The following is a 21,855-nucleotide window of genomic DNA, read 5'->3' as shown; positions in this document are numbered from 1 at the left end:
ATGGCTATCAGTCCTCTCTTCTCCAGGCTAAACACCCCCAGCTCCTTCAACCGTTCCTCATAAGCCTTGGTTTCCAGGCCCTTGATCATCTTGATTGCCCTCCTCTGCACACATTCCAGCTTGTCAATATCCTTCTTTAATTGTGGTGCCCAGAATTGAACACACGACTTCTGATAGTGTCTGACCAAGGCAAAATAGAGTGGTACTATTACTTGTAGTGCTCTGATGCAGTCTAGAGTAACATTAGCTTCTTTTGCTGCTACATCACACTGTTAACAATATAACCCTTGTGTGGTTTTGTTGCCCTTTGGGTTTTAGACAACAGAAGCTCCTGAATGCTACCTTGGGATGCTCTTAGCTCATCTTTACCTTGGGAATGAGAAAACCACGCATCTTCACATCCTTTGAAGATTGCCTGATGACCCCAAAAAGAAAGACATATTTAAAGCGCTGCATTTCATGAATCACAGCATTGGTGTAGGACAGTTTCTTCTTATCTTGATAGCAGATTGAGTGAGCAGAACCTATGACATCTCCTATTTCCTTGTGCATTTTATCTGAAGAAAATGATGGAAACAGAAGGTTTATTTTGAATACTGCATTTTAGACTTCCGGAGGCGGCGCCAACGGCAATGGCGGTCTCCTTCTGAGTAGGAGGAGAAGCTCCATAGAAAGTGGGTCTGTTCCGCTACGGCGAAGCGGAGACCCGATTAGAAATCGCAGGCAGAAAGAGCCTGCGAGCGTGGGATCCAGCAGGCACCTTTTGCGCCCCCCGCTTTAGCAAGGGAGCCCCGTAAGGGGTTCCGGTGTGCAGCGGGAGCGGCGCGGTGCTACGGGTCGATTGCTGCGTCTATGGAGCGAAGCCACGTAGCTGTTGCCGGAGAGCGCTGACCTTTTTCCTGTGAAATTCGGCTCTAAAGAGAACATCCGTGAGTAGGGGAATTTTAAGAATTTCGGATTTGAAGAGAAAAAATAAGTGAATTTGGGCTCCGAAGCGGAAAGGTGCAAACAGGAAGTCCGCCTTTCCGTTTTGTAAAAGATCAAAGCAAAGACCTTTCTACGCTAGTACTTCAAAGTGGATTACAAAATTTGAATTCCAAGCATTAAAAGAAGGAACTCCCCCTTTAGAGGAGAGGGGGGAAGTTAAGAAAGTGACTGTATTTCTTCTGGGGATCTTCTGGGAACTTAATAGTTTTTCCTTTCGGACTCCCTGGGAACGGTCTGTCAGATTAACGAGGACTGCTACATTTGAGCTCGCATTGACTTGACTTGGATACTGTAAATATCGCTCTAACTCTGCAAGGTGATACATTCAGAGTCTCCCTTTAACTGGATACTTAGTTTTAACTAAAGAGGGGACACGGAAAGTTACAAAAAGACTTTGTTATTTGGTTACTGAGAATCCAATGGCGGTTACTGTGTCCCCCTAGAGGACTACTGAAGTCAGTATCTGACTGGGGGAATTTTCCATTACTAACTTTGGGGACTTTCCATTGCAAGGCTTGACTCTGGGAATTGACCTTGACGGAAGATAAGGGGGAATGACTGAACAAAGAGCAACAAGAGCTAAGGTCAAAGTGCAACAGTCCACCTTAGCTTCCCAGCAACGCAGAGCATCTGTGCCTGGCCCCCCTGCGACTCAGGAGGAAGACGCAGGGCAATCTGAGTTAAAACGAATGGCCTCAGAAGGGGAATTTACATCTGTGTTGAACAAAATTTATGAAAAATTGGAAGGCCTAAGTAAGCAGGTCTCAGATCAGTCAGCTGAAATTAAAGGGAACACAGCTAGCATCAACTCAAACACTAAAGCTATAGAAAAACTGTTGGAGGAATCTGCGACCACCAGGAAAATAGCCGAGGAGGCAAAAGAAAAAGCTGAGGAGGCAAAAGAAAAAGCTGTGGCTGTAGAGGGAGAAATAAAACCAATACGTAAACAGATTGGGGACCACCAGGCCTTATTGTCTATGGTTGAATTGAGAGAGAGGCAGACAAACTTGAGGATCAGAGCAGTGCCAGAACTTGAGAAAGATAATTTGAACGACTATCTTTCACAGGAATTTGAGAAATTTTGGAACTTGGAGCTGGACAAAGATTTTAAGATAGTGAGCGCCTTTAGACTTGGAAGAGGAGGGAGGAAAAACAGGGTGAGAGACTGTTTGGTGACCCTCCGTTCGAAAGAGGAACGGGATAAAATACTGGGTGCTCACTTTCAGAAGACTTTAGAGATTAATGAGTCCAGAGTGGAGATTTTTAAAGATATTCCGAAACATCTTCTGGATTTGAGAGTTAATTACGGAGACTTGGTGGCCTTGCTGAGAAGGAACTCTATTGCTTTCAGATGGGAGTTCCCCCAGGGACTGTCTTTTACATTTAAAGGGAAAAAGTTCAGAATTAGATCAGTGGAAGATAAGGAAAAATTTCTGAGAGACTTTGAAGAAGATCTACAAAAGGAAGCGACAGATGTGCTAAAAGCCTTGAGACCAGGAGTAGACACAGCACTACCACCTTTGGAATTTGACAAATCGAAAAGGAAGATACCACCGCAAGAACTTGACAAGCTTTTGGGAGCGACTGGAGGAAACTAAAATAACTACACCATGTCTCTGCAATTATTAAGTTGGAACATTCACGGCTTTAACTCTCCGGAGAAAAGGAGAAAAGTCTTTCACATATTGAAAAAGGAACAATTAGACTTAATTTGTTTACAGGAAACCCACGTGGTAAGGCTCCACAGAAAAGTTCTTATTAATAAAAGATTGGGTCAAGAATTTATCTCATTGGACAAAGTTAAAAAGAGAGGAGTTGTTATTTATGCAAAAGAGAGCCTATCACCGAAATTTGCTTTTAAAGAAGAGCAAGGAAGATTTGTCGCAATTGAGATGCAACTACAAGGTGAAAAATATTTGATTGTAGGAGTATATGCACCAAATGAGGGGAAATCTGAATTTTTCAAGAAACTGCATGAGACATTGTTGGAATATATGGACTATAACATCATTTTGATGGGAGATATGAATGGAGTGGTATCTACTAACATGGATAAGTCGCAAAGACAGGTGGTAACTAAAGACGGCAGACTACCAAAAACCTTTTTTGAACTAGTTGACAATATGGACCTTACTGATATTTGGAGAACTAAGAACCCCCTTGGAAGAGAGGGAACATTCTTCTCTGAAGCCAACATGACCTGGACAAGAATTGATCAAATATGGATAACTAGAGGACTGGCACCTAAGACACGAAAAGTGGAAATTTGCCCAAAAACTTGCTCCGACCACAATGCAGTGAAGATGGAGATGAAACTAATGCCAATCGGTTCTTTTAGATGGAGAATGAATGACACCCTGTTTAGAGATCAGGAGGTGACTAAGAAGGCCCAAAAAACTTTGAGAGACTACTTCGAGATAAATTTGAACACTACGGTGGAAAAAAGAACAATCTGGGACGCAGGCAAAGCGGTCATGAGAGGGTTTCTGATTCAACAGAATGCAATAAAGAAGAGAACCCAGAATGAGAAAAAAGATAAAATTCTGGAAAAAATAAAAGAAGGAGAGAAAAGACTAAGAGCGAAACCAAAATCTCAAGAGATTCTGAGAGAAATTAAGTTATATCAAGTACAATATATGAAAATGATAAATCAGGAAGTGGAATGGAAAATTAAGCAGATGAGACAAAAGTCCTTTGAATCGGCTAATAAATGTGGGAAACTGCTAGCATGGCAGATGAAGAAAAGACAGAAATTAAATACTATTACAAATTTGGAGGTAAATGGAAAGATCATACAGAATCCATTGGAAATTAGAAACTGCTTCCAGAGATACTTTAAACAACTCTATACACAAGGGCCACAGAAAGAGGCCGAGTTAGACCAATTCCTGAGGAAAAATGGATTACAAAAAATTTCTCAAGAAAAAAAGACATTGTTGAGTGACAAAATTACAGAACAGGAAGTGGCGGGTGCCATTCAAAATATGCAGTTGGGTAAATCTCCAGGACCAGACGGTTTAACCTCCAAATATTATAGAGTTTTGAAAGATTGGTTAATTCGGCCACTAATGGAGGTGTGCAATGAGATATTAGAGGGGAAAAAGGCACCGGAGTCGTGGCAGGAAGCTTACATTACACTTATACCGAAAACTGAGTCTGAAAAGACGCAACTTAAGAACTACCGCCCCATATCCCTTCTTAATGTGGATTACAAAATATTTGCTGACATTTTGGCTAATAGGTTAAAAAAAGTACTATTGGAAGAGATCCATAAGGATCAAGCTGGCTTTCTCCCGGGTAGACACTTGTCGGACAATACAAGGAACATAATTAACATTTTGGAGAAGTTGCAAGTGAATATAAATACTAAAGCAGTTCTAATCTTCATAGACGCGGAGAAAGCCTTTGACAACATTTCTTGGAGTTTTATGAAGAAAAATCTTCAGGGGATGGGGGTGGGTCAAGGGTTTGAAAATGGTATAAGTGCAATTTACTCAGAACAAAAGGCTAAATTAATTGTTAATAATGTGGTGACAGAGGGATTTAAGATAGAGAAAGGTACACGACAAGGCTGCCCAATTTCCCCATTGTTGTTTATATCAGTCCTGGAGGTACTATTGAACATGATTAGAAGGGACCGTCTGATTAAAGGCATTCAGATCGGAGCTAAGCAATATAAATTGAAAGCATTTGCAGATGACTTAGTTTTAACATTACAGGAGCCAGAATCTAGTTCGAAAAGAGTTTTGGAAGTGATTCGAGAATTTGGGCAGATGGCTGGTTTTAAGTTGAACAAGTCAAAAACTAAAGTTCTTGAGAAAAATCTAACACCGATCGAGAAAGAAAGGTTTCAGAAGGAGACAGGCCTAACAATAGTAAAGAAGGTCAAATATTTGGGGGTCAACATGACTGCTAAGAACTTAAACTTATTTAAAGATAACTATGAGAAATGTTGGTCAGAAGTGAAGAAAGATTTAGAGATATGGTCAAACCTGAAGCTTTCCTTGTTGGGCAGAATTGCGGCTATAAAAATGAATGTATTGCCAAGGATGTTATTTCTGTTTCAATCCTTGCAAATTTTAGACAAAATGGACTGTTTCAAGAAGTGGCAGAGAGATATCTCTAGATTTGTCTGGCAGGGCAAGAAGCCCAGAATAAAATTTAAAATACTAACTGATGCTAAAGAAAGAGGTGGATTTGCCCTGCCAGACCTGAAACTTTATTATGAATCGGCCGCATTTTGTTGGCTGAAAGAATGGCTGCTTCTTGAAAACACAGACATTTTGGATTTAGAAGGTTTTAATAACATTTTTGGGTGGCATGCATATTTGTGGTACGACAAGGCCAAAGCTCATAAAGCATTTAAAAACCATATTGTCAGGAAAGCATTGTTTAACGTCTGGTTAAGATATAAAGACTTATTGGAGAATAAAACCCCAAGGTGGTTGTCACCAATGGAGGCAAAGGCACTCAAAAAGTCCAATATGGAGGCCAAATGGCCGAAATATTGGGAAATATTGGAACAAGAAGGAGATAAATTGAAATTGCAGAGCTTTGAAAAATTAAAAGATAAGGTGCGAGATTGGCTGCACTATTTTCAAATAAGAGAAGCCTACAACATGGATAAAAAAATAGGTTTCCAGGTGGAAAAATCAAAATTGGAAACTGAGTTGTTAGAACCCAAAACTAAAATACTTTCAAGAATGTATAACTTGCTGCTAAAATGGAATACGCAGGATGAAACGGTTAAATCTGCTATGATTAAATGGGCTCAAGATGTTGGTCATAACATTATGTTTGCTGACTGGGAACAGTTGTGGACCACAGGTATGAAATTTACGGCATGTAATGCCTTAAGAGAGAATATTATGAAAATGATATACAGGTGGTACATGACCCCAGTCAAGCTTGCAAAAATCTACCATTTGCCCGACAATAAATGTTGGAAGTGTAAAGAAAATGAAGGAACATTCTTTCACCTTTGGTGGACATGCCCAAAGATTAAGGCTTTCTGGGAGATGATATACAACGAAATGAAAAAAATATTTAAATATACATTTCTTAAGAAGCCAGAGGCTTTTCTCCTGGGCATGGTGGGCCAATTGGTGCCAAAGAAGGACAGAATTTTCTTTATGTATGCAACAACAGCAGCAAGAATTCTTATCGCAAAGTATTGGAAGACACAAGAGCTACCCACCTTGGAAGAGTGGCAGATGAAGGTGATGGACTATATGGAGTTGGCAGAAATGACTGGCAGAATCCGAGACCTGGGAGAAGAGTTGGTGGAAGAAGACTGGAAGAAATTTAAAGACTATCTTCAGAAATACTATAAAATTAATGAATGCTAAAACTGTGCTTGGATTGGTAATAAGTGGTAATTAGTGATAAAAGTTAATAAGATTATGCAAAAAAAGGCATTGATGATTGGCTGAAAACATTGATATAGAATGTGTTATGGTATAAAGTTTAAATATTTGAAAAAGGGTAAGAATTTGCTGAATTAAATATCTGAACGGGAATACAAAAGGGGGGAGGCGTGAGGAGGTCAAGAACATAAGCATATGAATTCGAGGTTATTGGGAATAATGGATCTGTTTTTATTTTTTGTTCTTTGTTTAAATTTAAATTTTCTTAATTAGTTGTGATTTTTTTTTCTTGTATCTGTGTGTGTTTCTTTTTTCTGTAACTTATGGTTTTTTTTTATTCTGAGAATTTCTACTTTTCTTTTCTGTAAAACTTTAATAAAAATTTATTAAAAAAAAATGAATACTGCATTTTAATTCAGATGGACATTTATTTCCCTTGAACATATTCCATAAATCTCTGTGAATGAGTCCCAGTTTCTTGCATTTTTAGCTCACCTGGCCCTCCAATGAGCTCAAGTCAGTGTGCATGGTTCTTCCCCACTCTAGATCCCATGTGTGAAAAGGCTGAAAGTGAACCTCATCTCAGATGTTTCTGTTTTACTATGTTTTTATATGTGCTGTAAGCCGCCCAGAGTATAACAACAGTAACAATAACCAGAGCTGACTGGATTTGCTGAAGGTCTGTGAGCCAAGGCTGTCTGTTTTACACACTTTTTATTTTTAATATCCTCCACCCCTCAGCCCTCAGCATTTTCTATTCTGTTTCACAAGTCCTTATTTTCTCGCCTAATCTTTGGCTAACATCCGTCATGTAGTGGAGCAAGGAGAGAGGCAGGATGCAACTCAGCTACTTCTTTCACAGCAGTGGCAATGATGGTGCTCCCTGGGGAGAACTTGACCAGTCCTTTGCATGCTGAATAAATAATAATTTCTCAAAGAGAAAATCACCCCCTAATCTAAGCAGAGGAAAGGGTGGCTTACATTGGCTATGTGTTGGACTGCCATTTATATTCTGAAATATTCCAAAGTCCCTTTATTATGGCCAACTAAAATATGAGGAGGGAGGGACACCTCCAGAATTTTTCCAGTCTAAATGCTGAGCAAAGGAGGGTGATGGGAAGAAAGAGAGAGTAAGAAAAAAGGTGGGTTGTTAATGAAGTCATAATCTGTGCATTGGTCAACATTTCATATTTGTTGCAGAGTTTTAGAAGGGGCATGGCTTGGGGGTTGTCATGAAGGGCACCTGGATTTCTGGATTCACCACTACACCTCTGGCAAAACATTGACCTCTCTATGCATCTTTTTCTTCCTTCTTTTGACCATGCTGCTTCCTAATCTTCAAATTGACTTCATTCTATTTACAAAGCCACTCCTCTTTACCTCTCCTCTCTCCTTCATAGAGGCACATCCACTACCCCCAACCTTCTCCAATCCCAATTTCATTACATGTTCAGATCTTCCATCTCTTTCTGTTCCAGTATCCATAGTTTGGAAGCTTCCTGTGTGGACAAGGTATTCTGGGCATTTTCCATTTTTACATCTGTCGATCTTGAATATAGATTCCAGAAAATATGTAAGAAAATGTTGGTGGGGAAAAGTGATCTTTCTAGACATGGAAGTCAAAAACATTTAGCTTATTTCAATAACTCTGAATCTTCCAAAACGTCCATCATAAACTCACTTACCTTTAACAGTTACAGATAGGTAGCCGTGTTGGTCTGCCATAGTCAAAACAAAAAAAATGGTATCTGAAGAAGTGTGCATGCACACGAAAGCTCATACCAAGAACTAACTTAGTTGGTCTTTAAGGTGCTACTGGAAGGGAAAAATTTTTTTTGTTTTTACCTTTAACACTTTCTGATGCTTTAAGTCAATTGTTTTATCATCTCATTAGCTGTGTATGAAACCAAGTGAAGCCCTCACTCCCATTGAACAGGTCTCTCTCTCTCACCTTGAATATCTGGGTGACTTGCCAGGAGGAGAAGTGCCGATTTCAGAGAACAGCTGGTTGTGTCTATCCCAGCAATAAGGAGGTCAAAAATACACCAGACCATGTTTTCTTCATCATAGGTGGACTCTGGGTCATTCCTGCTCTGATGTTGAAAATGAGGAAGGTGGTATGTCATTTACATGCGTTGCAATCTGTCCTTCCTCATTTACTTTATCTTCCTTCCCTCATTTATTACCATACCACCAACACATGCTTGATGATGGGCATCCTCTTACTATCACCACCACTTTTTCATCAGTGGTGGGCTAGATGGTGCACCCACAAGGATGCCTCCTGTTGGCATTCTACTGCCCAAGGCAGCTGCCTCATGGGTGGGCCGGCCCTGTGCTTCATAGCTGGTTGTGACAAGAGATCCATGCACACATTCCTGTGTACACAGCAGTAGCTGTTGGTGCTGCATTTGAGGATTTGTGTGTTAGGGTAATAATCCAACACTGGCAAGGAGGAGAAGGATCCAATGGAATCTCACTGGCAGCAGATATTCAAAATTTGCATTACTTATCCCTAAACATATTTAACCATTCTTTTGTCACCATAGAATGTCCAAGGATTGCTCAAAGAAGGCAAGATGAAAATATATTTTAAACTTTCTAGTGTAGGAATGTGGTTGAGGCAGGGGTTTGAAGTCTTAGTCTAGTTTAGGAGCATTTTGTTTAGGATTTGTTGGTTCCCTGTTGATGGTAGGAATGATTTTTTTCCTGCCGTGCATTGTAACATGTAATAAAACATCTGCCACTATCCACTTGGTGAGTTGGCCATTATAGCAGTGTTTTTCAAACTTTTTTGGACACAGCCCCATTAACTCCATTAACTCACCCCCATGCCTGCCACCCTAATAAAAGTTTTAGTCAGTGTAGTGGTTTGCACAACTCACTAAGGAAGATAATAACTCAATAAAATTGGAAAAAATAACAATTATTTCCACATTTCTTGAAAATCCAATTAAGATTATTTGTTTAATTAAGTCAACAAAACTGACAACCTTGATCCAGTGACTTTTCAAAGTCTGATAGTCATTTACACCTTCAGTGCTCCTAGGTAATCCCACCCATCCCTAGGGAACAACTGAGATATAGAATCTCATAGTCAGCATTGTCTACAAGGGAACAGTTTGCATTCTCAGGTTTTTCTCTATGGTTTTCAGATTCTAACATTTCAGATTTCTAATCTCTGTTGTTTGTATTTTTGAAATATTTAAATATTCACAATTTGAGTGAGATACATTTTTTAAAAAATATTCAATAAAATTTGGTGTGTTTTGATAGAAAAATATTTAATACATGAATAAAACATACTGTTGCATGCCACCCCAATCTTTGAGCAACATGAGATTCAAGGGGTTCCAGGTGTTTACCCAGGGTTTGGTTTCCATGGACTGAGGGACAGAAGAGACTGTGCTGTCTTGGTTTATTTACACATATATACAGCCTGAGCCTACCATGGGGGGGGGGACTCCTAGCATTAACACCCCAGTAGGTTCTTGCTTCTCCCATAGCCCCAGCCATGGATCCTTGCAAAAATCAGGCATAACACTGTCTCTCAGCTGCCCAGCCTCCTTTCTTATTCTGACTCTCCCGCCGCAACTCTTCCTTTTGTCTGGTTGATTGTTCTTTTTCTTTCCTCTCTGCATGTTTTTCTTTTGGTTACAAATATGTATAGTTCACAGTTTGCCCTTTTATTTGGCAAAAACATTGTGACAGCCTTAGGCTTAGGCAACAGAGATGCCATCCCTGACTGAGCCTTGGACTTCACTGGAGACTCTCTCTGACTGATGACCAAGTTACATAGTTGTTGTAAGAATTAGAGCTGTGAACCAGATTCTGCTGAGGCCTGACCCTGAACCTGACCCTGTTTAGCTCCACTCAGAGGCTGTCAAGTTGGATCAAAAGAGCCCCAGATGGCTACAGGTTGCGTTGCAGAGCCCACAACCATCAGGGGTTTTCAAGGGGCAGGGTGTCAGGCAGGAAGGAGAAACAAGCGCAAGCTAGAAGGAAAACATAAGGATAAAGGGGACCAATGAAGTGTCTGCATATTTGTAGGGAAGGTAGGAGATTGCCTTTCCCACCAAGCCTCTCCTTCCTACCCCCTGAAGCAGTATGGCACAGGATCAAATCCCCTGCTTAACAGGTGTTAAATTGGAAGCTTTGGTAATCTGCAGTGCTAGCACAACCCCTCCCAGCCTTATTTCTAAGCCTTACTGCAAAAAGTTTGTTAAAATAATGTTGTTGTTTAAAAAAAAATTAAAAGCCCCACTGAGCAAAATGGATCTGGAACAGGTGGCTCCCCTTGCAGAAAACTGGCCTGATCTGAGAGCCACAGATTGGGACCATGGGGCAGATTGGGGTCATTGTATTCAGTCCTGGGAAGGATAGCATGAGTTAGAACTATGTACCAACATATCCTCCACTGAGGAAAAAATGAGATAAAAATGAAACCATGGAACCAGTAGAGCTTTTCTATTGTCTCAGTCCATGTTTGAATGTGAGATGAACACCAATGCAAAATAATTTATGTGCATAAGCAATGCCTCATAGGGAAGACCCCTTAACATATGGAAGTTTCCACTTATTGACCATTCACTTATGAAAATACCTACCTTTTTCTACCTATCTCAATGGTTGTCAATGCACTTTAGCAACAAAATTACTGAAATGAATATGAGGGAAATTTGGGAGGGAACTCAACGTCATATTCAACTTAGGTTCAGAAAAAAAGATATTGGTGTTCTGGCAAGAGATTAGCATTCACTCATAAGAGGGAATGCAATGATTCCTTTAATGAGCAGTATCAAAAAAACGAAGATCATGGCCACTGGTCCCATCACCTCCTGGCAAATAGAAGGGGAAGAAATGGAGGTAGTGAGTGATTTTACTTTCTTGGGCTCCATGATCACTGCAGATGGTGACAGCAGCCATGAAAATAAAAGACGTCTGCTTCTTGGGAGAAAAGCAATGACAAACCTAGTCAGCATCTTAAAAAACAGAGACATCACCTTGCCAACAAAGGTCCGTATAGTTAAAGCTATGGTTTTCCCAGTAGTGATGTATAGAAGTGAGACCTGGACCATAAAGAAGGCTGATCACCGAAGAATTGATGCTTTTGAATTCTGGTGCTGGAGGAGAATCTTGAGAGTCCCATGGAAGATCAAACCGATCCATTCTGAAGGAAATCAGCCCTGAGTGCTTACTGGAAGGACAGATCGTGAAGCTGAGACTCCATTACTTTGGCCACCTCATGAGAAGAGAAGACTCCCTGGAAAAGACCCTGATGTTGGGAAAGATGGAGGGCACAATAAGAAGGGGACGACAGAGGATGAGATGGTTGGACAGTGTTCTCGAAGCTACAAACATGAGTCTGACCAAACTGCGGGAGGCAGTGGAAGACAAGAGTGCCTGGCGTGCTCTGATCCATGGGGTCACGAAGACTCGGACACAACTAAACGACTAAACAACAACAACAACAAATATAAAGTACACGTAGAACAGAAAGAATCAAGCAACAAGTGACTCAGCAACAATCAAGCAACAAGTGTTGTGACACCCTATCCAATTAGCCGTGTGATGAGTCCATCACTGTAAACTTTTTTAAATAGGTCATTCAAATGAGAGGAATTGTGTTTAATATGAATTAGAATTATGCTAGTATGAGACTGATTTTGTGCCACAAATGTGTATTGTACATTCATGAAATAAACATGTATGAGAGAACAGTCTTGCTAGATCAGACCAAAATCCTATCTACTGCAAATGTCCATTGAAAACTCTCAGGCAGGACTAAAGACCTCATCCACTATTCCTCCCCAGTATTTAGTGCTGAAAAACATTAAGCCTCTTATCCTGGAAGTGCAGCGTTGTCCATGGGTGCAATGAAAAGCCTGAGCCCTTCCACCCCTCCCCCCTCTTGCAGCCTCCTTGGTCGTGAGGCGGTGAGGTGATTAACTCTGTTCTCCCTTGAAAAGTACATAGAACTGAAGGAGAAAGTTTGAAGAGTGACAGTCTTTCCCACTTCTTTCTGCTCTACGTGTACTGTATCCAACTTTTACCCAGACCCTTTGGGAAAGCAAGGTGCACATTCTCACTTTCTGATTCTTTTTTGGGGGGGTCATCTGGGAGAGTGGGGAGTGATCCAAGCACATGGAATCATAGAATCTGGGAAGGGACCCCAAGGGTCATTTAGTTTATTATTATTATTGGAAGTTTGAATGTTTAACAGACTACTGTATTTTAATATTTTGTTGGAAGCCGCCCAGAGTGGCTGGGGAAACCCAGCCAGATGGGTGGGGTATAAATAAATAAATTATTATTATTATTATTATTATTATTATTATTATTATTATCATCATCATCATCATCATCATCATCATTATTATTAATCTCAGCTAAAGCATCCATGACAGATGGCCTTCCAACCTCTGTTTAAAAACCTCCAAGGAAGGACAGTCCATCTCCTCTCATGGGAGTCTGTTCCACTTGCTGAACAGCTCTTACTGTCAGAAAGGTTTTCCAAATGTTTAGTCAGAATCTCCTGTCTTGCAACTTGAAGCCATTGGTTTGAGTCCTACCCTCCAAAGCAGGAGAAAACAAACATGCTCCCTCCTCCATGTGACAGCACTTAAGATATTTGAAGATGGCTAACATATCTCTTCTCTGTTTTCTCTTTTCCAGGCTAAACATACCCAACTCCTTCAAGGGTTCCTCATAAGGCTTGGTTTCCAAACCCTTGATCATATTGGTCACTCTCCTCTGCACACCTTCCAGCTTGCCAACATCCTTCTTAAATCGTGGTGCCCAGAATTGGACACAGCACTCCAGGTGTGGTCTGACTAAGGCAGAATAGAGTGATACTATTAGTTCCCTTGATTAGTACTATTACTTCCCTTGATCTGGCCACTCTACTTCTGTTGATGCAGCCTAGAATAGCATTAGCTTTTTTTGCTGCTGCATCACACTGTTGACTCATGTTAAGTTTGTGATCCACCAAAGTCCTTAGATCCCTTTCACATGTACTGCTAGTAAGCCAGGTGTCCCCCATCCTATATTTGTGTATCTGGTTCTTCCTTCCTAAATGCAGAACCTTACAGCCTTGTGCGAATTAATTGAAACAAACAATGAATTTAGTAGTTTATTGTACAAAATTCACATGTACATGTACAAAACTCACATATACGTACATTAGTAATGGATATGACCTCTGCTATTTTTAAGCAGCATTTGAACATGGTTTGGCATGGAGTCTTCTAGTTTTGAACATTCACTGTTGATTTTTGAATCCCTTTACCACACTTGAATCAGCACCTGAACTATCTTCTCCATAGTCATACAGTCTACAGCATGGAGGCGACTTTTGCATATAGCCCACAAATTCTTTTCTCTACTAGTCTTTCGTCCATTCCTTGTACTTTTTTGCCCATTTATACCGCTTTTCTTTCATTTTTTGGTTAAAAGCTGTTGATTGACAGGTCTTCTGCCTTTCCGTCCAACCGCAATAAGGCACCTGCGAAATGTAGAAGAACCAATTTGGATTCCTTTCTCCTTCAAATCCATATTCAATGCGTCACTCATCTTGCGGGGATCCTTTTTGCTTTGTGGAAGCATCATCTCCTGTAAGAAGTTGTTTTCTTCTCATGACCACACTTTCCTTTAGGTTTAGGAGAAACCAATCCGTTTCCTGCTTCAACTTGATGACATGGCTGACAGTTGCTAAACTCACACCAACCACTGAAGCAATCTCTCGATGTGGCTTAGCTGTGTGTTCATGCAGAGTTATGATCTTCATACGTTTCCTAGGTGTCACAACCATCTTGAACGGCGGTCGAATCAAAAGCTGATGAAATGCTGTAGCTGCTGATATAATGATTGCATCATACACTACGGCACTCGGACAGGATTCTACAATCTGGTGCAATACAGTAGCTGCTGACATAATGATTGTATCATTAAAACATAAAAAATGATCAAAATGACTTTTGCTTTGAGTACAGGATTATGAGTAAGATAGAAAATATGCTTTGTTACAATTAATTTGCACAAGGATGTACATTTGTCCCTATTGAAATTCATTTTGTTAGATTGCGCCCAGTTCTCCAATCATTTTGAATTCTGATTCTGTCTTCTGTGGCATTAGCTACCCCAGTTTGGTGTCATCTGTAAATTTGATGAGTATCCACTCAATTCCTACATTCGTTTATAAAGACATTAAACAAATAAAGGGCCCAGGACAGAACCTTGCAGCACCCCACTTGTCACTTTTTTCCAGGATGATGAGGAACCATTAATGACTACTCTTTGGGTTCAGTAAATCAACCAGCTACAAATCCACCTAACAGTTACCTTGTTCAACCCACATTTTACCAGCTGCCTCATGAGAATATCACATTGGACTTTGTCAAAAGCCTTAGTGAAATCAAGATACACTATGTCCACAGCATTTACCTGATCCATCAAGTTCCATCAAAAAAATAAAACAGGTTGGGCTGGCATGACTTATTTTTTAGAAACCATGTTGGGTCTTAGTAATCACAGCAACTTTTTCCAAATGCTCACAGACCAACTGTTGAATTATCTGTTCTAAGACCTTCTCTGGTATCGATGTCAAGCTCACCATGCACACAGCCCTCTAGTGTATGTGTAGGAAAACACACAACCCCCTCATAAACATCGGCCCCTGCACTCTGCCTTGTGATGGAGTGCAAAGCCCAGGCAGCTGGCCTCTTCTCACTGTGCACAGCGGCTGAGGTTGAGTACGAGCGACCTCTGAGTTGTTTTTGTTTTTGGAATCTCTCTGCCGGAAATTATGTTTTTTAAAAGGTGGCTTCATCTCCCGTCTGTGGAGTTTCAACCCTGTCAGGTGCTCCTGCTGGAATCAGCTCTGGGGCTGGAATGATTCTGCAGAAAAGGCAGATTTTGAGCAGCAAAGAGCCTTCCCTGCAGAGCACGTGAGCAAACAAAGCATGGAGGGCTTTGTCCTTTTTCTTTTATTCCTCCCCACCTTTTTATTCCTGTTCAAATGGCTAGCACATGTTGTTTACCCATGTAAGTGTATGCTGCACTTCCAGTACCACCCTGTTTTTGTGGAGTGCTGAGCTGGGAACTCTGCCGGCCTCTGGAGAGCAGGAGGGCTTTCTTTCCCACTCTCCGCTCAACCCGTCCCCAAATTCACCGATGCAACCTTTAAAATGTGTCACTTAAGCAGCACCTGTTGAATTTCCTCCTGATCTGAGCACAAGATAAGCTGGGTGAGCGCAGCATTGGGAGTAAGGACCAGCACCCATTCAAACAGCCCACCTGTTTATTTTAATGTATTTTTATTAAAGATTTTCTTGATTTACAAAGGTATGTGCAATGTGTCTCTCTCGTATTTCCCCTCCCCATGTAATATTTTTTTAAAAATCGGTTCCATTTGTTGAGACATTAGGAAGAAAAGGGGGAAGAGGTGGAGGGGGGAGATGAGTGGGAGTGAGGTCAGTTGGCGATGTTTCTATTTTACTTAATATATGTGGGGTTTTGTGTCAGCGTTGCTTGTGCAGGTTCTCTGCTGTTCACTTGTGTTCCTTTGGTGGTGAGAGAGGTTGGGGTTGGCCAAGGGTGTGGCTGTTCATTTGTGGTTGGCTGTGGTGGTCTTTGTTTTCATGTGTGAGTGGGGTGGGTGGGTATTTTGGATCAGGTTAGCCATATTGATTTGTATGCTGTTGGTGGATTTTTGACATTACCTTGTTGGGCTGTGTATGTGATAAAGGGGAAACAGCCCACCTTTTGATTGATACCCATCATGACTACCATGAGTGACCTTGGGAGTTTGCCAGGAAAAAGAATCCTTTAAAAGCTGGGGGCAGGGAACGGGTGCTAGAGGCTGTTTCCTTTTTTACGCTATGGAGTGTTACTTGAAGCTGGAGGGAGAAGTCAAAGGCTTTATGTATTGAGATTTTGCCCCCAAGGCCATGCTAGATGCTAGATGTTTTCAAAGAAGTAGAGGCTGATAAAGCAGTTCTGTTGAAAAATAGGACGTGGAAACGCATGGATGTGCTGGAAGATTGCTCCTCACGGCTGGTCAAAGGCCCCCTGTGAACTGGTGGAGTCTGATGTCTTACTGGGTGTTAACTTGTTGGTCGTCGTTTGGCCAGCTTCCTCCTTGGATCCTGAGGCAGGTGGCAGAGAGCACTCACCTATCCCCACACTCGGCACAGTTGGTCCACCTCCTCCATGAGCTGTGAAAGCAGCATCACCTCCTACTTCTCTTCAGTACTGGGGCTTGGAGGGAGGGAGGGTTTTGTGGAAGTGGCTGCTCTTCTCTTTGGGGGGGGGGTCATGCACTGCCATTGGAGATGGAGGAAATCCAGGGCAAGAGGCAGAATCCCAGGTAGCCTTTCACAGGCATAGAAGAACAGGACCCAAAACAATGGATCGAAGTTACAAGAAAGGAGATCCCGACTAAAGATCAGCAGGACCTTTCTGGAGGCAAGAAATGCTCAAGAGTAGAATGGATGCCCTCAGGAGATTGTGGATGTCCTTCCTTGGAGGTTTCAAAGCAGAGGTTCGATGGCCACCTGTCATGTCTGATCTAGTTGAGATTCCTGTGTGGCAGAAGGTTGGACTAGATGACCCCAAGGACCCCTTCCAACTCTACCATTCTATGAGAATGTGCCATGATCAACGATCGCAGGAATAAGCTTTGTACTAGTAATCTCCCACTTGGACTACTGCAATGCGCTCTACATGGGGCTACCTTTGAAGGTGACTCGGAAATGACAACTAATCCAGAATGTGGCTGCCAGACTGGTGACTGGGAGCAGCTGCCGGGACCATATAATACTGGTCTTAAAACATCTACATTGGCTCCCATCAGGGTTAAATGAGGGTAATTAACCCTGACCCCCCCAGGAAGGGGGGGCCTGTGCTACCCCCAGACAGTCTGTTATCTGTGCTCCGTAACAAGATGCAAAGGCAGGGACTCTGGGTGATGTCCAAGGCACGAATTTGACAACTCTCCAAAGTCAGTCTCATCAGCCAGGAGTCCCTGTTTCCTAAAAATTAAAAGATTGGGGGGGCAGGCATGTTCTGGACGGAGAGAGTTAAAAGAAAAATCTGCTAAACTACACAGTCATTGGAGGCCAAGTTTCGGACTTCAAAAAGACTTATTTCTTGTCGTTTTGATGAATGAGGTGAAAAGCTGCCATACTTTTGTATTGGTTATATTTGCTATTTCATGATTTGGCGAACCCCAATTGCAGTCCTTGGTGTAGAGCCCTGATCAAAATTGGCAGAGCAAGATAAGATATGATCAGAACAGCTCAGGCTGAGGAGGAAGATGGTGACAGTAAAAGCTCTAATGCAGTAAGAAAAAGGATATGACCAGAAAAGGCCTCCTTCAATCGGGGGGGGGGGGGATATTGGAGATATTTTTTTATTGGAATTGCAAAAGGGGTGTACTTTACAGAGGATGCATTTGCTTCCATGGAAGATTACAGTTTGAGAAAAGAGTGGTGGTGAACTCTGTATGCCTGCCAGCTCTCCAAGGGCCCCAGAGAGCTGGCGTGGGTTTTTATGAGGAAACAGAAACAATCTTTGTGTGACTTACTGATTGCCAAGTACACCACTACAGTATACAGTGGTACCTCGGGTTACAGACGCTTCAGGTTACAGACTCCGCTAACCCAGAAATAGTACCTCAGGTTAAGAACTTTGCTTCAGAATGAGAACAGAAATCGCGTGGTGGCGCAGTGGCAGCGGGAGGCCCCATTAGCTAAAGTGGTACCTCAGGTTAAGTACAGTTTCAGTTAAGAATGGACCTCCAGAACGAATTAAGTTCTTAACCCGAGGTTCCACTGTATTTGAAACATCAAAGACAGTGAGAAGTCACTAATTAATTCCAGCCTTGGATGGAAGCCCAGAACCTACTAGAACAACAATCATCAGAAAAAGGAGGGGCCATCGAAGAGGACTGTGCTTCAAAATATTAAAACTAAGAACGTGGAAAAAGCCCCCTGCGTGATTACAGAAATAAGGAATGGTCAAATACAACAAGATAGTGAGTTATACCAGCGACTGACTGACAGAGGAGATAGTTAATATCAGGATTAGAAAATTGTGAAGTAATGGAGAAGATAGCAGAAAGATAAAGGATGGATATTTGGCTTTTGAAATCCAGAACACGGGAAGACCCGTTGAAATTAATTCATTTGGATTATATAGTTGGCTATATTGTTTTTTGTTTTTGAATGTGAGAGAATGTGGAAAGATGTGGTTTGATTTGTTACTAATATGATTTTTTTTTAATTGGAAAATGAATAAAAATTATTCACACAAAAAAGAAACAAAGATCCTAACTCCCTCCACGGAGACGGAAGGTGTAAATATGTGAATAAACCATATTTCTTAAAACTATGACAATCTCAGCAGCATCTTCAATTCTCCAAAGAAGCACGAAACATGGGTGAGCACCCGGAACCCCCTGGAATCTTGCTACTGCTTGGCAGGGAGCGGGGGCTGCACCCAACTTCTGTAACAGGATATATATACTGCCTGGGCTGGTCCAAGACACTTTGGCCCCTGAAGCGAACCACAAAATAGTGCCCCCTCTCCCCTCCAGGGAAGAACTGGGGAGTGACGATCTATATCAGAAACAAGGTGGGCGGGGAATAAAGACTGACATCAGGATCTGCTTCCCTTATGGATCCTGCCACCTGAGGAGGTTGCCTGCCTCCCCTTGCCTCATGGATGGGCTGGCTCTGTACACAGTACTTCTATTTCTAAAAACAACAACCCCAGAACAGTTTGCAACTGAGCATAAAATCATACAATAAAACCCCCAGGAAACCTTCCATTGTAGTGTGGGAAACTGGCTAATGATGATGAATATTTTTATTATGGACAAGGATCAGCCTCCTTGGCTTCTGGTTAATTCATTGAAAGTTTTTCTCTCCTTTATCTATATGCAATAAAGATCGACCCTTTTTGGATGTGAGAGATTGAATTTTTTTATTGCGAGTTTTCAAACTGTATTTTACATTCTTGTACTCTGCCTTTGGAACCTTAGGGAGATGGGTGGGTAGTAATAAAATAACAAACAAATAATTTTCTCATTAACTGATCAAGGTTGGTTTTCAGGGTAGAGCTTGTGATGAAGGGTGGTATATAAATCTAATAAATAATAATAAAAATGACGTTTTCAGCACAGCACCAATGGGCAGTGAATGGGGCAAGGGAGACCACCAGCCCTTCCTTTATACATTGGTATCTTGGTTTTCAAGCGTCTTGGAAGCCAAACAACTTCTGCTGCTTCCCCCCTCACAATTTTCTCCATTGACTTTGCAGACTGCCCTTTGCGCCTCAGTTGTTGAATATTTCGGAAGTCGAACGGCGTTCCAGAACGGATTACGTTTGACAGCCGAGGTACCAATGTATGAGTAAAAGGGCAATATCCATCTCTCTCCCCCCCTTTGCAAATAGGGGTGTGTGTCTCTGTGTATATTCTTTGCAGTTGTATAGAAGGGAGAGAATTCTTGGCTCTGCACTTCTCCCTTGCGGCGTTCCAGGACTGAAGGAATTTGCAGGTCAAATAAAGGCACTGATGCCTTTCCCTCCCACTTCTTGCTGCTTGCACTGAGTTTCCCGCAGTTGCCGTGTGTGTTGTGTGTGTTGTAGAATCATAGAGTTGGAAGCGATCCTGAGGATCGTCTCTTCCAACTCCCTGTGGACGCAAGCTTGATGTTATCAGCACCTCTAAGCAACTGAACTACCCTGACAGTGTGTGGGTTAAAGCTGGGGCGGAAGAATGTGCCCTCATTCACTCTGCAAAACAGGTACTGGAATTGGTTGAGGAGGCGAAAATCCCTATTGTAAACAGCCGCTCTTACGTAAAATGTTGCTTTGGCAGGGCTAAGCAGAACAACTGGGAGTTTTAAGTGTGGCGAGGGATACTTGAAGGGGTGGCAATTAAGGATCATATCCCGCCTGGAGGCAGACTGTTACACAATGCCGGCTTAGCAGTAGGGAAATGGAAAACACTGGCCTCATGACATTTGTGTTTCCACATCACTGTCCTCTGAGTAGCTCACAGCAGTGGATGCCGTGGGACTGTATGTGTGTGTGTTTAAAATCTCATTCCAGCCTTGTTAAAGGCATTTGCCAAGCAGACAGGCATCCTCTCAGTTATTGCATTTTCACATTTGGGAGGGGGGGGTTCAAAGGAATGAAGAACTGAAGGCGCAGGGCCCCAGAATTTTTAATTTTTTATACAAATATCGAAGCACATGGTCACCCATGTAATAATAATAATAATAATAATAATAATAATAATAATAATAATTTATTATTTATACCCCGCCCATCTGGCTGAGTTTCCCCAGCCACTCTGGGCGGCTCCCAATCAAGTGTTTAAAACAGTACAACGTTACATATTTAAAAACTTCCCTGAACAGGGCTGTCTTAAGATGTCTTCTGAATGTCAGGTAGTTGTTTATCTCTTTGACATCTGATGGGAGGGCGTTCCACAGGATGGGCGCCACTTCCGAGAAGGCCCTCTGCCTGGTTCCCTGTAGCCTCACTTCTCGCAATGAGGGAACCGCCAGAAGGCCCTCAGCGCTGGATCTCAGTGTCCGGGCTGAATGATGGGGGTATATATGTATATATGCAAGTGTCTGCCTTGTTTAAGGGGTCATCTGCACTTCCTTTTGTGCAGCGTTTCTAGACACAAGTCTGGGTTTTAAAGCTGTGCTTGAGTGTGAGGGGTTTTTTTGGGGGGGGGGGTTGGTCCAGGCACTTTCCCAGGGAAACCCTGGTTTTTTACCACTGAGTGGGAGCAAACAGCTATCGTATGTTTTGTTTTTGTTTTTTGCTGTTTGCTCTGATTCAGCAGTAAAATGCATGTTTTCCCAGGAAAGTGCCTGGACCACTTTTGGACCGCTTTTGTCTGCCAGGACAAAAAAAAAACAAAACAAAACCCACTGAGACCTGGACCTGGGAATGTAAGACCTATGTCTAGAAAGCACAGAGCAAAAGAAAGTGTGGATATATACTTTGTAAAGGGAATATTTGTGTGAGTTAACCTTTGGAGTGGTGCTGTATCTTTGTACTTCTTCTTCTTCTTCTTCTTCTTATTATTATTATTAAATTTCTTAGGTGATTTTTTTTTTTTTTTTGCTATGGCAACTCAAAACATCCATCCATCCATCAAAACATCCATCCATCAAAACATCCATCCATCCATCCATCCATCCATCCATCCATCAAAACCAAGGGGGTGGAATACATTAAAACACCCCACTGTCTCTAAAAGGAGTAGATGTGCGGCTGGTCTGACCCAGGTCCGAGGCTCTTTTTGCCTTCATTTCAATGACACTTTCTTACTTATTTGATTCATTTACTTCCACTTAATACCACTTTATACCAATAACAAACTTAGTTGGTCTCTAAGGTGCTACTGGAAGGAATTTTTCTATTTTGTTTCGACTACGGCAGACCAACATGGCTACCTACCTGTAATTAATACCATAGT

General features: G+C 41.8%; 2 protein-coding genes across 4 annotated transcripts in view; both read right to left on the bottom strand.

Annotated features, from left to right (window-relative positions):
- Window positions 1-21,855, bottom strand: part of LOC310762214 (cytochrome P450 2J2-like) — a 205,759-nt gene that overhangs the window by 59,436 nt on the left and 124,468 nt on the right. The window lies entirely within an intron of this gene.
- LOC310762194 (cytochrome P450 2J2-like) overlaps window positions 1-21,855 on the bottom strand; it is an 81,695-nt gene that overhangs the window by 5,414 nt on the left and 54,426 nt on the right. For 2 of the 3 annotated variants that reach the window (XM_083612872.1, XM_083612874.1), the window contains exon 7: window positions 370-557. In XM_083612872.1, the coding sequence (XP_083468998.1) occupies window positions 370-557 (188 nt within the window). Of the gene's footprint in view, window positions 1-369; window positions 558-8,304; window positions 8,447-21,855 lie in introns of all 3 variants that reach the window. The other variant, XM_083612873.1, reaches the window with a different exon arrangement.

Source organism: Podarcis filfolensis (genome assembly GCF_964270895.1).
Source record: "Podarcis filfolensis genome assembly, chromosome: 5".
Taxonomy (NCBI): Eukaryota; Metazoa; Chordata; class Lepidosauria; order Squamata; family Lacertidae; genus Podarcis; species Podarcis filfolensis.
The sequence above is the reverse complement of the archived record's forward strand: the minus strand, read 5'-3'. Positions and strand labels throughout refer to the sequence as shown.